Here is a 13,271-nt window from a genome sequence, read left to right on the forward strand (position 1 = left end):
TTGTGTCACTGGTTAGTGTTTTAGTCATTTTCCCTAGAAACAATTCTGTCCAACAAAGACATAATTTAAAGCGATGGCATTGAGAACTGCCCAGGAAAATGAAATTATGGAAGCCTGAAATACTATTAGGCCTAATGCATCACCAACATTCAGCATATATGGCTAAAAAAAGAATATGCTTATCATTGTCCAATTCATCCACACCGATATTTATAATGAATTAGGTGAAGGAAGCATATAGCTTTCACAAGCCTAACAGAACATACTAGTTCTTGGGGAAATGCCTTAAGTAAGGGAATTATGATTCCTAGGAGCGCACAAAGCGTTTAGAGGCCTGACAATGAAGCAGGAATAAGAAAATGAACACTGGGTACTGGAACTATTGGGGAGGAGAGGGAACGGGAGGGCTGAAAATGGACCTGAGATCACAGTTTCAAACTGCCAAGTTTCTTGTCCTGCTGGCAGACAAACAATGTCTCATGGGAAAACAAAGATGGACCAGAACCACAGGACATCTAGCGTGCTACACGTTTGTACCCAAATCTCACTAATGACACCTTGTTCACTTTGAACCAAATGCTCAGATCAAGTACACCGAGGGAGAAGTTATCTTTGCACAAAATCGGATTGCTCTGGATGCTGAGTCTCTCTGAGGCCTACCAGGATACTAGTGACTACATACAGCTCATGGTCTCTTCCCCTTCCTCCCCCCCAAAAGTTTCACTTCAATGTAAGCCACCAAGAAGAGTGCTACTTAATATTCTGATATGACTACAAGAGATGTCTTCATGAAGGGAACACAAATACAGTTTGTAACAACGCCACCATTTAGCATCACTTTCTTCTAATTTTAACATACTTTAACTTTTATTTTCTCTCTTTTCCTTCTTTTCTGTTAACAGCACTTGCACAAAACCCCAAGCTCCAAGAAGAAGGGCTGCACTGCTGGCAAAGCACACGCTTGGACGATGATCGGTCAGGAGGGCTCCGCTCGCCCTGCTGGCACAGCTCTCTGCCTTTGCATGGCTTGTTCATCAGTGCAGGGGGTCACAACACATGAGCACATCGTTTCTGGCAATAAGTATCCCGGGATTTTATCACTGAGCTTCAGTAAAGATGCGGTGCCTTGCAGTTCATGCAAAGCAGAATGAAACCTTCCACTTCCTTTTACAGTTTCAAGAAGTGCCCATTGCAACGCAGCGGCGAGTGGTTCACCAGGAAGGCGTGATAATGTCCGGCCAGGAGCCTGACGCGCCAGGCCCAGGCTCACTATCTACACAGGTGATTTTTATAATCTCCCTTCCTCCTGCTGACATGCTTTGCTCACCTCAGATCTGGAATAGCACGGAGAGCGTTTCAGTTCGGCGAAGGTAACCATCCAACCCTACAAGTCGACATAAGCTGCTGTAAAACACCAGCTGTAGGCCCCGAGTCTCTCCTTGGAGCATCACGGCCAGCGTCAAGCCCAAAGCCACGATATCAGGGGGGTGTCACGGGGAGGGGTGTGGGGGAAAGGGGCTGGTGGTGACACAACCGACCGCACTCCAAAACCGCGCCCCCCCCCCGCGGCCCCGGCCCTGCCCGCCCCACGGCCCGGTCACCCCCCTGCCGCCCACAGCCGCCCCGCTCGCCCCAGGCCAGGCGGCAGCGCCGCGCCCGGGGGGGCGGCCCCGGCCCCAGCGAGGGCCCGCGGGGCGCTGCGGCCCCGGCCCCGGCCCGCCGCGGCCCTTCCCGCCGCCCTCTGACAGGCTCTCCTCGCCTGGCAGCCCCTTCCCGGCAGGCCGGATACCGCCCTGCCCGCCCCCTTCCCCGGGCGGACGGCCCCACCGGAGCTCCCGCTGCCCTTACCCGGCCCCGGCGAACCTGCTCCCACCGGGCGCGGTGGGCACCAGCAGCTGCGGCGGCGGCGGCGGCGGCGGCAGGGCGGGGCGGGGCGGGGCGGACAGGCCCCGGCCCGTCCCCGCCCCGACCCGCCGTGACGGCGGAGGCGTGGGGAGGCGGGGCCGCGCCGCTGCCCCGCCCGGCGGGCTGAGCGAGCGGGGCGGGCTGAGCGGGCCGGGGCCCGGCCGGGCTGCCTGCTGCTGCCGAGGGGGCAGCTGCCGGCCGCTGGGCTCCGGCCTGGGGGTGGCAGCTGCCCGCTAGCAGGCCGCGGGCGCTCCCAAGGGGAACGGGGCAGCCCCGGCCCCGCGCCGGCCGCTGCGGGAGCGCAGCCCTCCGCGGGTGGAAAAAATGGGGGGCGAGAGTGTAATTTAAGGAAAAGACGCTGTGGCTTCAGGAATTAAGGGGAAAACATGAGTAAGGAAATAATATTACAGTGAAAAATGCGATGTTACTACCTTAATATCCTGCTTTGAAGCACTGCCCTCAGTTTTGGTCACTTCGTCTCTAAATGGGAATAGACACTTAGAAGGAAGTGAGTGGGAAATTATTGATATATTTAAAGGTGCCTTTAAACGAAGAGATTTACGATATTCAGCTGAGAGAGGGGGCAAGTGATGCCAGGAACAGCGGAAAACGAAGGGTGCGCGGGCACGGCTGCCGGCGCTGGGCCGGGTGCGTGGGAGGAGCAGAACACGCGTGGCGGCCAGGGCGGCAGCAGCCGCGGCACCAGGGAGCGAGGGGAGCAGGGACACGGGGAAACCCGGTCTCCTCCCGACCCAGCTACCCGGGAAGAAGCGACAGGTGAGCCTCGAGGCCGCCTGCATAGCAGCTGGGGCGCTTCTGCATCCTCCCCAGTTCTTCAAAGGGAAAATTATAGGACCAGATGCTCCCCAGAGCCCTGGGCCTGGGCTGCTTCATCTGCGGGATACGCCGTGCACGTTAAATACCACTGAGTGTGCAGCACCCGACTGCTGGGAACGCTGTCTCCTCCGCAAAGCCCAGCCTTGGCTAGGGAAGAGCTGCAGAAGTTGGGAAGTGCAAGTTTATTTCTGCTACGTCACAGATCTCGGTCATCGCTAAGGTTTAGAAATGACTAGAGGAGTGGAAACCTTAATAACATCCTAAACAAATAGCACTAATAGAAAAAGTCCAATAAACTGCCAACACAATGGAGTGAAGTTAAAGGCCTGAAACAGGATACCCTTTACATTGGTGGTTCTCGGTGTGTCTCAAAGCATGCTGAAAGGAGAGACAATGTAGCCTCTGAGACTTGTATGCCTACATATAGTTCTTATGTTAATTGATGCTTGGAAATGTCCTTTTCTCACTTTCATAAATTAAAGCTACTAAGGAAAAAACATTCCGATATCCCTATTTGCTGCAGGAGCACTCTATACATCTTCATTCTAGTTTTAATAGGCTGTTTTGATTACCAATGATTTTAGCGCTGCTACATGCGCAGGTGTTTGCCCCCATGCTGTTGACATACTGAAGCTGATCCAAGGTGATCCCACTAGACGGTACACTAATGAGAGTATAATGCACGTCCCTTCTGAATTAAGGCCTTGCCTTGATTTTTATCTCCAAGTGTTTGTTGTATAAACTCTGTTGATTGAGCCTGGTCACTCTTGCTTTATAACAGTTCAGCTGAGCTCACTGTCAGTTTTTCTCCAGAAAACAATACATCTTTTGCTATCTGATTTCAAATATGTACTTCCAATTAAAAATAATGAGGAGCGGCCCTTCGTCAGTGAGCATACTTTATCTAGAGATCACCGCTTGGTTACTTATTTTTGTAGCTTGGAGGTAATACACAGTTATCATACTCATACTATGGAAAAGAGGTATCCAAACACTTTCCTAGCGATGCTGGATGTTTTATGAACAAAACGCTGATGCTCACCTGCTGTTAGCTCAGTTATCATCAGCATCCACCTTTCATTGTTCAATAACTAACAACCAATAACTAACAACCTTTGTGATATGATGCTTTAAAGTAACCGGTTGCAGCAAAGATACTGCAGCCTGGGAGGGAAAGCTGGATGATAAAACAAACTTTTCATTAAAATGTTGTCCATACTATGAAAATATTTAAATGGCCTCTTTAATATAATAATATAAAATAACTATGAATATACAGTTAAAAGACCAGCCAGAAAGTCCTATTTATTGATCAGATACTGCTAAAAGCACAGTATGTCCTCAGAGGATTTTTGTCAACCCCTATAGAAAAGCCGTTGGCTGGGAGGAAGTGCTCCGTTTCACTCTTTTGGATAAAACAGGAGGATTCCTTTGGTTTCTGCATGCTTTCCTTTGCTAGCAAATAAGAATGTTTTCAATGGTGCGTAATCTGTGGACATGAGTTGTAAAGAAGCCATCTCTAAGCGTTATCATCAGAGATGCTGAAGAGGAGTGCTGCTACACAATTCTGTCTCTAAGCTCATTTAATTGGCTTATTTCTAGAGGTCCCACACCCGTGTCACGTGGGGTTTGAGTTTGGAATCATATATTCACCTACTTATGGACCTTTCCTGTTGCTTTTGGAGCGTGATCAGATTTCAATTGATTAAATGAAATGGGGAAAGCTCCGGGGAAAGAAAGGGGAAAATGTTGAGACCCTGCTATTTATAGGTACAGTGTACCATGGAGGATGCTCTGGATATTCACTAACTGAAGATCAGAGTATACGCCATTTATATTTCTGCTGATGTATGTAAAACTGAGCTAAAAGGGATGTCACTTCAAACACGCTCGGTTTGAGGATCCGTACTCAGTGTGGTATCGGATGTTTGAAAGAATTGCAAATTAAACCAAAACCAGCATAGTGTGATTTTGAAAGGGCACGCCTTCCTCCCAGCCCAGTATCCAAATCTGCCCCACCTTCCTGCTCTCTGTTCCTGCTCCCACCTGCTGCTCCTGCCCTGGCACGGGCCGGCGGGCAGGCGGGCCCAGTGGGGCGGGTGGCACAAGCGTCGGGGCCGCCTGTGAGGCAGGAACGAGACACGCATTCCCGTGCAGCTCCCCATGCCTGCATGATGCATGATGAAATGAGGGGGAAGCAGCCCAACCCTGGCCTCGTATTCCTGATGAGTGTCCTCTTTCCAAGGCGTGAGCGGTGCCTAAGTGGTGCGCAATTTACCCTGTGGGCAAATTTCATTCTCCGCTATCGCTTGCGCGCCTCTAACTAGCCTCAGCCAGAAAGAGCAACGCTGCCGGTATTTGGTACCAATGGCAAACTGCCTGGCAGAGCTTCCCAGGTGGTTGTTACTGATGCATTCCACCAGCTGAAAGAATTCCTGTTATTGTTGTCGTCATCTCCATTTGCTAATTTAATTAAAATATCTGCTCTAGAACCCGAAATGAGATTAAGTTCCTATTACACCCAATGCTGTACAAAATTATGATGGATGACAGTTTCCAGCCTGAACAAGCTTATGGGTTAATTATATTGCAGAATGGCCTGAAAAACCTATTTGTTTTTAAAAACTGTATTGACCATTTGCGTGTTATTTAGGCTGGTACTTGCTCTCCAGCAGCAGTAATTAAAGTGATAGCATATATTTTAAATAAATAGAGGAAAATTCTGTTCCCAAAGTTGATAATGTTTCCTCAAAAAAAAAAAAAAAAAAAGAAAATGAAGTTTACTAGCAACTTATTTTCAAAACTTTCTTTGCCTTTCTGTTTAATTTTCAAAGACCATAATATAATTTCATCTGCACTAGTGAAATGAGCTGACATTATTATTTCAAAGCCCAGTCTTTAATTAAGAAGTATGTGCAAATACATATTCTTTCTAACTTCAGCCAGACCGTTTTAAAATGATGAAGAGTTGTAAGGGGCGTAAAATTAAATGGCAATATTTTGTTCAGATAAAGAAATACAAATCTACAGAATGAAATATATTAAAAAGAATAAAATCTGTGGACTTGAGGTCAGCAACTAGCTCTGATAGAATCCAATAGATTGTAATTTTGAAAATGAGGTCATTGTTGAGTAATCAATCTTCATCATTTTACAGCTCCTCCTCCTCCTCCTCATCATCATTTTACAATTCATAATTACCTTCATTGCTTTTTGAAACCATGGAGAAAAAAAAACACACAAAGGGATCCTGACAGAATTTGGCTAGGTAAACCAAACAGACGTCAAAGGCAAGGGGACAGAGGGGAGTTACAAAGGTGAGGAAAACATCACTTAATGATAGTTGCAAAATGCGGTGTCAGAAAATCAGGAAAACGATCTGGCTACTCCCAGAGTTTTAGCAGCTTTTCCTTCTCACTTGTTTGCTCTGCCACTGTCACTGTACTTATTGGTGGTCTGGGTTCTGCTTTTCCCTCTCTCCATCATTCCAGCCTGCTGTTTAGCCAAAAAGGAGATCTAGCAACAATCACCTGATGTTATGGCGTAGTCCTTATACTGCAGCATAGACAGTGGTAACCCATCGAGGGAATAAGACTCAACAGCTTCCACAGAAGAAAAAAAAACTATAAAGACAAATTATGCAATGGGACTCAGAAAAGAAGTGGCCAATTGAATACATTCATGGCATGCACCCTCTGTAATCTGTTAAGGACTGGTAGAAAATATCTCAAAAACCAACTAGAAACTCAGTGGAAATTCCCTTTCTCTATTGCTTTGGCTGCAATGAGTTCAGAGCAAAAAGTGTCAATGAAAGATGTTGTTAAGATGCCCCTAGGACATGACTCAGTTTGAGACTTGCAGATTTCTACATAGCTAAATGTCTAAACTTCTATTATATGCCTTGCTTAAGCTCGATGCCACACAGATGGATATCTAGTGCCATTTTAGATGCCCAGATGTGTCCCACCTGGTTCTCAGCTGCTGCTTCATTGGTACTGGATGCTAGCCCTGTGTAGACATCTCAGGTTCCCTAAGGTACCTTAGGTGGCACTGGGCAAATGATTCATATCCTAAATATCCACTGACTACAGCTGAGTTTAAACAGCCATTCTGGTTGTAGCTATAATCAGTGCTTAGGCATTTACCATAATTATAAACACCTACCCATACTCATTAAAGAGTCTTAATCTTGAAACTCAGAACACAGTCTAGGTCTTTCAAGATATACCACAGCTTACCTATATATTTCTATGGTAATTTGGCACCTGAATTTTTCTAAGAATCCTATTCTGCCTTTTACTCGTTAGCCTGGTCCCTGGGTTTGGTACCCTTATTATAGAAACTCCATAGCTCTATGCAGTAGGGAGTCAGGTTTTTACCTTCTGCTACGGCATGCGTAGACAGAGGAACAGTAGAAGAAGCCTTGGCTTCTGTCCTAAGAAACAATGAAGATTAATATAGCAAACTGGGGGTATATCAGACACTGGGAGAATGAAGTGAGATTGAATGACACTCCAACTACAGGCATAAGGCTTCATAAATGTCTCAGTTTAAAAACACCAACATTTTGTGGTCACTCTATTCAGGACATCCCTGAAAATAACACATAAGCCCTCTTTCCCTTTTGCTTCCTCCAGACATATGCTTTAGCTTCAAATATTTTGAATACCAATACTTTTTCTAACTAGGTCTTAAGGTTATGGACAAAACCAAAAATGGTTTGAGATAAACAGATGTCAGAGCAGATTACAACATCTCAAAGCTGTAGCTCATTTGTACTAGTAGAGGAAACTGTTCTTGCCATGCAAAAAACATAAAATAAAAAAGAGGGAAAAGAGTTTTACCATTTAGTTTGTTGCATACATTAAAATATGCAGCTGCTACAACAATCAGTGCATTGTACTGTTTTCCTACCGAATATCTGCTCTGCAATTCCTTTCTTTTGTCCTTACGCATGTAGGGCCTGATTAATTTGACTACTACATTTAGTGAAAAATTGACCACTCTTTTCAGTATGCTATGGGGCATCTGCTGGTTTCTTACTACTAGTTACACGCTTTCTGTAGCTGTTTGTTCTCTTAGTGTTTGTCACTCAGAAAATAAGGAGCTGACTATAAGACAGAATGACTTTTTTTAGAAGGCACTAAAAATTTGAACAACCTTCTAACCTAATAATAGTTTTACATACCATTAACAGAAAAAGACAAAATTATTAGAGTTGTTATCTAGCTGCTTGTTAATTTTTTAAAAAGGAGTTACTACTGCTTACTACAATTTTTTTTTCTGATAAAATGTTCATAACAGTGAGGTAGAAAATAACTTGCTTATGAATAGTACAAAATTTTACCGTGCAGCTTGCTGCTGAACAGAGATCTCAACTTATCAGCATCTACAGTTTTAAAATTGGCCTCGTGAAAGCACATAAAGATAGCCGAAGAAAACTGAGAACCTACACTAACATTTTTTGCTCTGCCCAAGGATGTAAGCATATGTTATGTCTGTAAGCAGACCTACTCATTTCTTTGGAAACAAGCAAACAAAAAAGCATGCAGAATTTTAGGATTGTCAGGGAAAAGAAATTAAAGAACGGAACATAAAACATCATAATACCTATTGATATCTGGAGGTGGAGTACCCAGTGCAGTTCCTGTCCTTCCTCTTCCCCCTTCTTCTAACTCCCTTTATGCAGTAGGAGTAGAAAAGATAGGGAGCAAGGCAAAAAAGGTGTTCAGAGGTATGGAGCAGCCACCTTGCGCACATGGATCAAACAGGCAGAGATTCCACGGGTTTCAGTGGACCCTACTGAGGAATTCAGGATTGTATCTCCCATATGTAGCCTTTGGATCAGAGTCATGTCCCCGTGGGCTAGAAAAAGAATATAAAAAATATCAGTATAACCTTGCTTTCTCATCTGCTGTTGGCCACTAGCTTAGGTAGACATTTGATCTCATCTGTAGTTGCATCCTTATGCCTTTTTGTATTTAAAAACTGACCCTATGTAACTTTGTAAATCAGCACTATCCGCTTTGTGTAAAAATTAGACAATTGCCTGTGAAGAAATTCTCTTCAGAAACAGGCAGCAACTGTTTCAGGATACCCGAGGAACAGTATGGACAGGGTTCTGTTTGGAGCTGATTACAGCCAATTTTCAAACGCTTGTCAGCATGACGTAACAAATGCAAGACTTTAATAAGGCGTGTGTGCTGGGACAAATGTTGTGGAAGGTGAGTCAGAGAATGGCATGTCTATTTAAACTGGGGATCTGCCCAAGCCAGCTGTTTTAAAAAAATTAGAAAATAAGAAGAGAAATACTAACTAAGTGGATGTTGAAGAATATTAATGAGAAATGCTATGATATTGCCTACAATATTTTCTACAGTGCACATGAAGGATCTGGTCATTCCTGGTACAAGTTTATTGTAGATGTCCTGGAACAAAAGATCCTGCGAGTCAAGACTAGTTTCACAGCTTTCCTGATCCAACGGTGGGAAAACACGTAGATCAAGGGATTACAGGCAGAACTGAAGTAAGCAAACCAAATTAGGATGTCAAACAGAACTGGGGGGGTAATGAAATCCAGAAGACTCTCTACCATGGTGTCAGTAGTAAAGGGCAACCAGCACAGAAGGTAGACTCCTACAGCTACCCCAAGAGTTTTTGCTGCTTTCCTTCCACTCTTGGATGCACCTATGTGGAGCTGAGACCCAATATTCCTACTCATGTTGTTTATCAGCCTGGCTTACTTGTTAGCCACAGTAAATATTTCTACATACTACCATTATGAGGCAAGGGAGGAGGAATACTGGGAAGCTCAACCAGCCCCAGAGCTTGTTGAACAGCAGCTGACGGCTACCAACACAGGCCATATCTTGCAAAAAATGGCCCAGTCCTTCTGCAATCGCTTTAGTGTAGAGGAAGACAGAGCTATAAGCCATAGGCACTGCCCTCCCCACTCCAATGTAAATGCAGGCCACTGCATGAACTTGGTGGAGTAGAGCAAAGGGTCACAGACGGCACAGTGCCAATCAATGGAAATGAAACACAGATGAAATATGGAGGTCAAGCAAAAGAGTGTGTCCAGAAAGGTGTGCAGCCTACAGACGTCATCTCTGAAATACCAGCAGCTCTCTATGGACCGGATGGTGCTGGAGGGCAGCATGGTCAGCCCCAGGAGGAGGTCGGCAAGGGCGAGGGAGAGGAGAAGGAGGTTGGTGGGGGTGTGCAGGGCTTTGAAATGGGAAACGACCACAATGACAAGCAGGTTCCCCAGCACCCTGATCAACGTGCCCAAGGCACAGGCCAGATAAATGGTCAGCTGGACCCTGAAGGGGCATAAGGTGCTGTAGCATAGCCGTTCACCTCGTAGCACAAGGTGATGAGCATCCCCTCCTCAGCACTGGGGCCCTGGGCTGAGCTCAGGCCAGCCTGCCCAGCTCCCACGGCCTCCCCCGGCTCTGTCACAAGCCTGGAAAAGGATTCACTTTCCAGCAGAAGTGCCAAATGACTAACCTGAAAAAAAGGTAGTAAAAAGACAGGTTAGAAGGAGAGATGTCTTTTAATCAAGTATTTTTATTAAAGCCATCAGACAGATTCCATATTTCAAGCAAAAAAAATGAGCCTGATTTATCTGTTTTATATCTCTATTGAAATAAAGCAGCTCCAGATCAGCGTATTCAATTTTTGTGGCATCATTTATTAGATTCTATTTTGGTTTTCTTTCAGCCAATACCAGGAGTAGTGCAGGAAATGTAGCAAATCCAGAGGTGTGTGGGCAAGCAGTCAATGAAGAGAAGGTCAGCCTTAGAACGAAAACCAGTGCTTAGAAGGAAAAGCCAAAGCTCCTTAAGGGATTTGAAAGCTGACTCTAGTATAATGGTACACTGGTTCTTGTGAATTTTCTTGGGAATGAAGTTCCAGTTTAGTTATGGTTCTTTTTATTAAGTAGAAGCTGTGAAGTGATTATTGTAAAACAAGTGATGTCTGATTGCAAATGAAAACCCCTCAGGGCAAGTTGCTCATTTTATAGTGTTCTGGCTATGGGGATATATATGGATATCCATTGTGTGGATGACATAAATATTCATCGAGGCAAACAGAAATATTGTTATATGCCCTAAAGATTGCCCCTGCTTTTTGCTTATAAAATTGCTATTTAAATTTTAAGTTATTTAATTTTTAATCTGAGCTGTAAGAAATACACGATATTAATGGATTATAATGGATTATTCCAGTAGTCTTTTTAATAAATCAGATAACTGAATGGTATGATTTTTAACAGTAAGACAACTACAGTTAAATACATGACATTTTTCTGGATGTATTTTTGTTCTTGAAATGACTGGTATAATAGCTGGAAATTATTCCCACCTTTCCCATCCTTCCCAGCAGCAACAAAACATAATAGCAAATCTCTCTTAATTGTATTTCCATAAACTTTTAAATCAGGAATACTTACGGTAAAATATCTGTTTTCATAGAATGGGAGCTGTACTGCAGTGCACTGAAATCCTTTTCTAAGTATGTGTCTACTGCCTGAGTGGAAAGCATGAGATGTTATATAAACCAGATGGAGAGAGAGTCCCTAAAGGTGAGTAATACACCTTAGGGACATAGAGAGACTGTTGTGTATTTGGCAAAAATTGCCATTTTCAAACTAGAATAAATGCACACGTTCTCAGCTGCTGTCGAATATCTGAAGATTTTTATCAGAGTTTGCTGTGAATTTTCTTTCTTCAGGTGTTCCTGCAAGAAGATGCAGCTTATGCCAGCTCATCCTCACCCCATGGAGACCTCCCTTGCCTGCTCCTGAGCCTTGGTCTGCCCCAAACCTTGTCTTTCACTCCAAAAGTAGGTACATCAGGTACCTCTGGATTTTCCTTGCTTCCCCCATAGCAGTCCCCATTTCTATCCCACAGTATAAGCTGGCAGAAGAGGTGGGTACAGCAGCCTTCGCTCCTGGATGATTTTGTGATATTTCTCTGACACAGTGGAACGGTCTGTTTTAACATGGACATTACAGAGACAAATATCACTCAGGAAAGTCCTGGATTTTTCATCCTAGTCAGGATATGGGATTTTAAAATAAGCTTCTCACTTCTCAGTGAAAGCTTTCCCGGTCTCAGATCCTCCACTCTCATCTCCTGCTCAGTCAGAGCAAGCTCATACCAGATCTTTAAGGGACTCCGACGGTACAGCTATCAGAAGCTGTCTTCTTCATCCCTGCTCTGCAATTAGTTTTTTACAAGCTCTCCAATATGACCACCGTCCTTCTCCTTCCCTACTTTGAGTTTCTTCGGTTAAGAAGTTGCCTGCTGCCCAGCTCCCCTGCTTCTTGATGGTTTTGAGGCACTCTGTGCCAAAGGCTGCTGACGCCCAGTAGAGAGACTGTTAGAATAAGGCTGAGGCAATTGTTTAGACTGAATTTTTAATACAAGGAAGACCTAAAGCCAGCATCAGTTTCCATATCATTCTGTTTTATGTCAGGACACAAATAGCAGCTATTACTATATGGTGAGCTACTCCTACAAGAGCAAGATTTTTTTTTTCAGTTTTGCTTCAACAGTCTGGAGAAGGGCGACAAAGCTGGTGAAGGGCCTGGAGCACAAGTCTTATGAGGAGTGGCTGAAGGAACTGGGACTGTTTAGCCTGGAGAAGAGGAGGCTGAGGGGAGACCTCATTGCGCTCTACAACTACCTGAAAGGAGGTTGTAGTGAGGTGGGTGTCGGTCTCTTCACCCAAGTAACAAGCGTTAGGACGAGAGGAAATGGCCTCAAGTTGCTCCAGGGGAGGTTTAGATTGGATATTAGGAAAAATTTCTTCACCGAAAGGGTTGTCAAGCCTTGGAACAGGCTGCCCAGGGAAGTGGTTGAGTCACCATCCCTGGAGGTCTTTAAAAGATGTGTAGATGTGGTGCTTAGGGACATGGTTTAGTGGTGGACTTGGCAGTGCTAGGTTAACGGTTGGACTTGATGATCTTAAAGGTCTTTTCTAACCTAAACGATTCTGTGCTTCTGTGATTCTAACAACAAGTTAAGGCGACATTTCCACACTATTAAAAATCCCAGTGCAAAAAGGTATAAATTGGGCATAGTTCTCTGAACACTGTGCTTAGCTGGAGACTTGCCGTAAAATTTCAGAGATTTGTTTCTCCTTTTCCTATTTCCACATTTTAGTAAGTGATCATTTATATTAAGATTATAATAGGCTTTTGGATAGCTCTTGATATTAACAATAAGGTTTTTGTCCTTGGTGCTCTGACATTTTCATTAGTTTTCATTCTTCCTGTATTTTATATGCAATAAAGTATCATTCTCATCCAAGTAATTTGTCATTCAAATTCCAAGTAAAATCACATCCTTGTCAAAATACTTACCCTGTCAAGCTAGCTAGCAATCGTAATCCCAAGACTGCAAAAGAGGGCTGCAGGAACAACCAATACAGCCCTTCCCCAGAACTCGCAATTCCCTTTGCTGTTGTTTGCAGCAAGCAAAACACACATCAACTGGGAATAATCTAACCAAAACAAGCAA

The 13,271-nt window shown here is 44.5% G+C and overlaps 2 protein-coding genes across 3 annotated transcripts in view; both read right to left on the minus strand.

Moving 5' to 3' along the window:
- The window catches only part of STX7 (syntaxin 7), a 33,979-nt gene extending 32,007 nt beyond the window's left edge, over positions 1–1,972 (minus strand). Inside the window, exons 1-2 of one of the 2 annotated variants that reach the window (XM_075145847.1) lie at positions 1,849–1,972; positions 1,328–1,384 (exon numbers count right to left, since the gene is read on the minus strand). The gene's annotated coding sequence lies outside the window, so the exon portion shown is untranslated. The remainder of the gene's footprint in view (positions 1–1,327; positions 1,385–1,848) is intronic. The other variant, XM_075145848.1, reaches the window with a different exon arrangement.
- A 7,167-nt stretch (positions 1,973–9,139) lies between these two features.
- On the minus strand, positions 9,140–10,125 carry LOC142079953 (trace amine-associated receptor 5-like). The gene is given in 4 exon segments (XM_075144628.1): positions 9,140–9,515; positions 9,517–9,721; positions 9,724–10,092; positions 10,095–10,125. Coding segments are annotated over 4 exon segments (981 nt in total).
- Between the last annotated feature and the right edge of the window lie 3,146 nt (positions 10,126–13,271).

This window comes from Calonectris borealis, chromosome 3 (assembly GCF_964195595.1).
Source record: "Calonectris borealis chromosome 3, bCalBor7.hap1.2, whole genome shotgun sequence".
NCBI classification, from domain to species: Eukaryota; Metazoa; Chordata; class Aves; order Procellariiformes; family Procellariidae; genus Calonectris; species Calonectris borealis.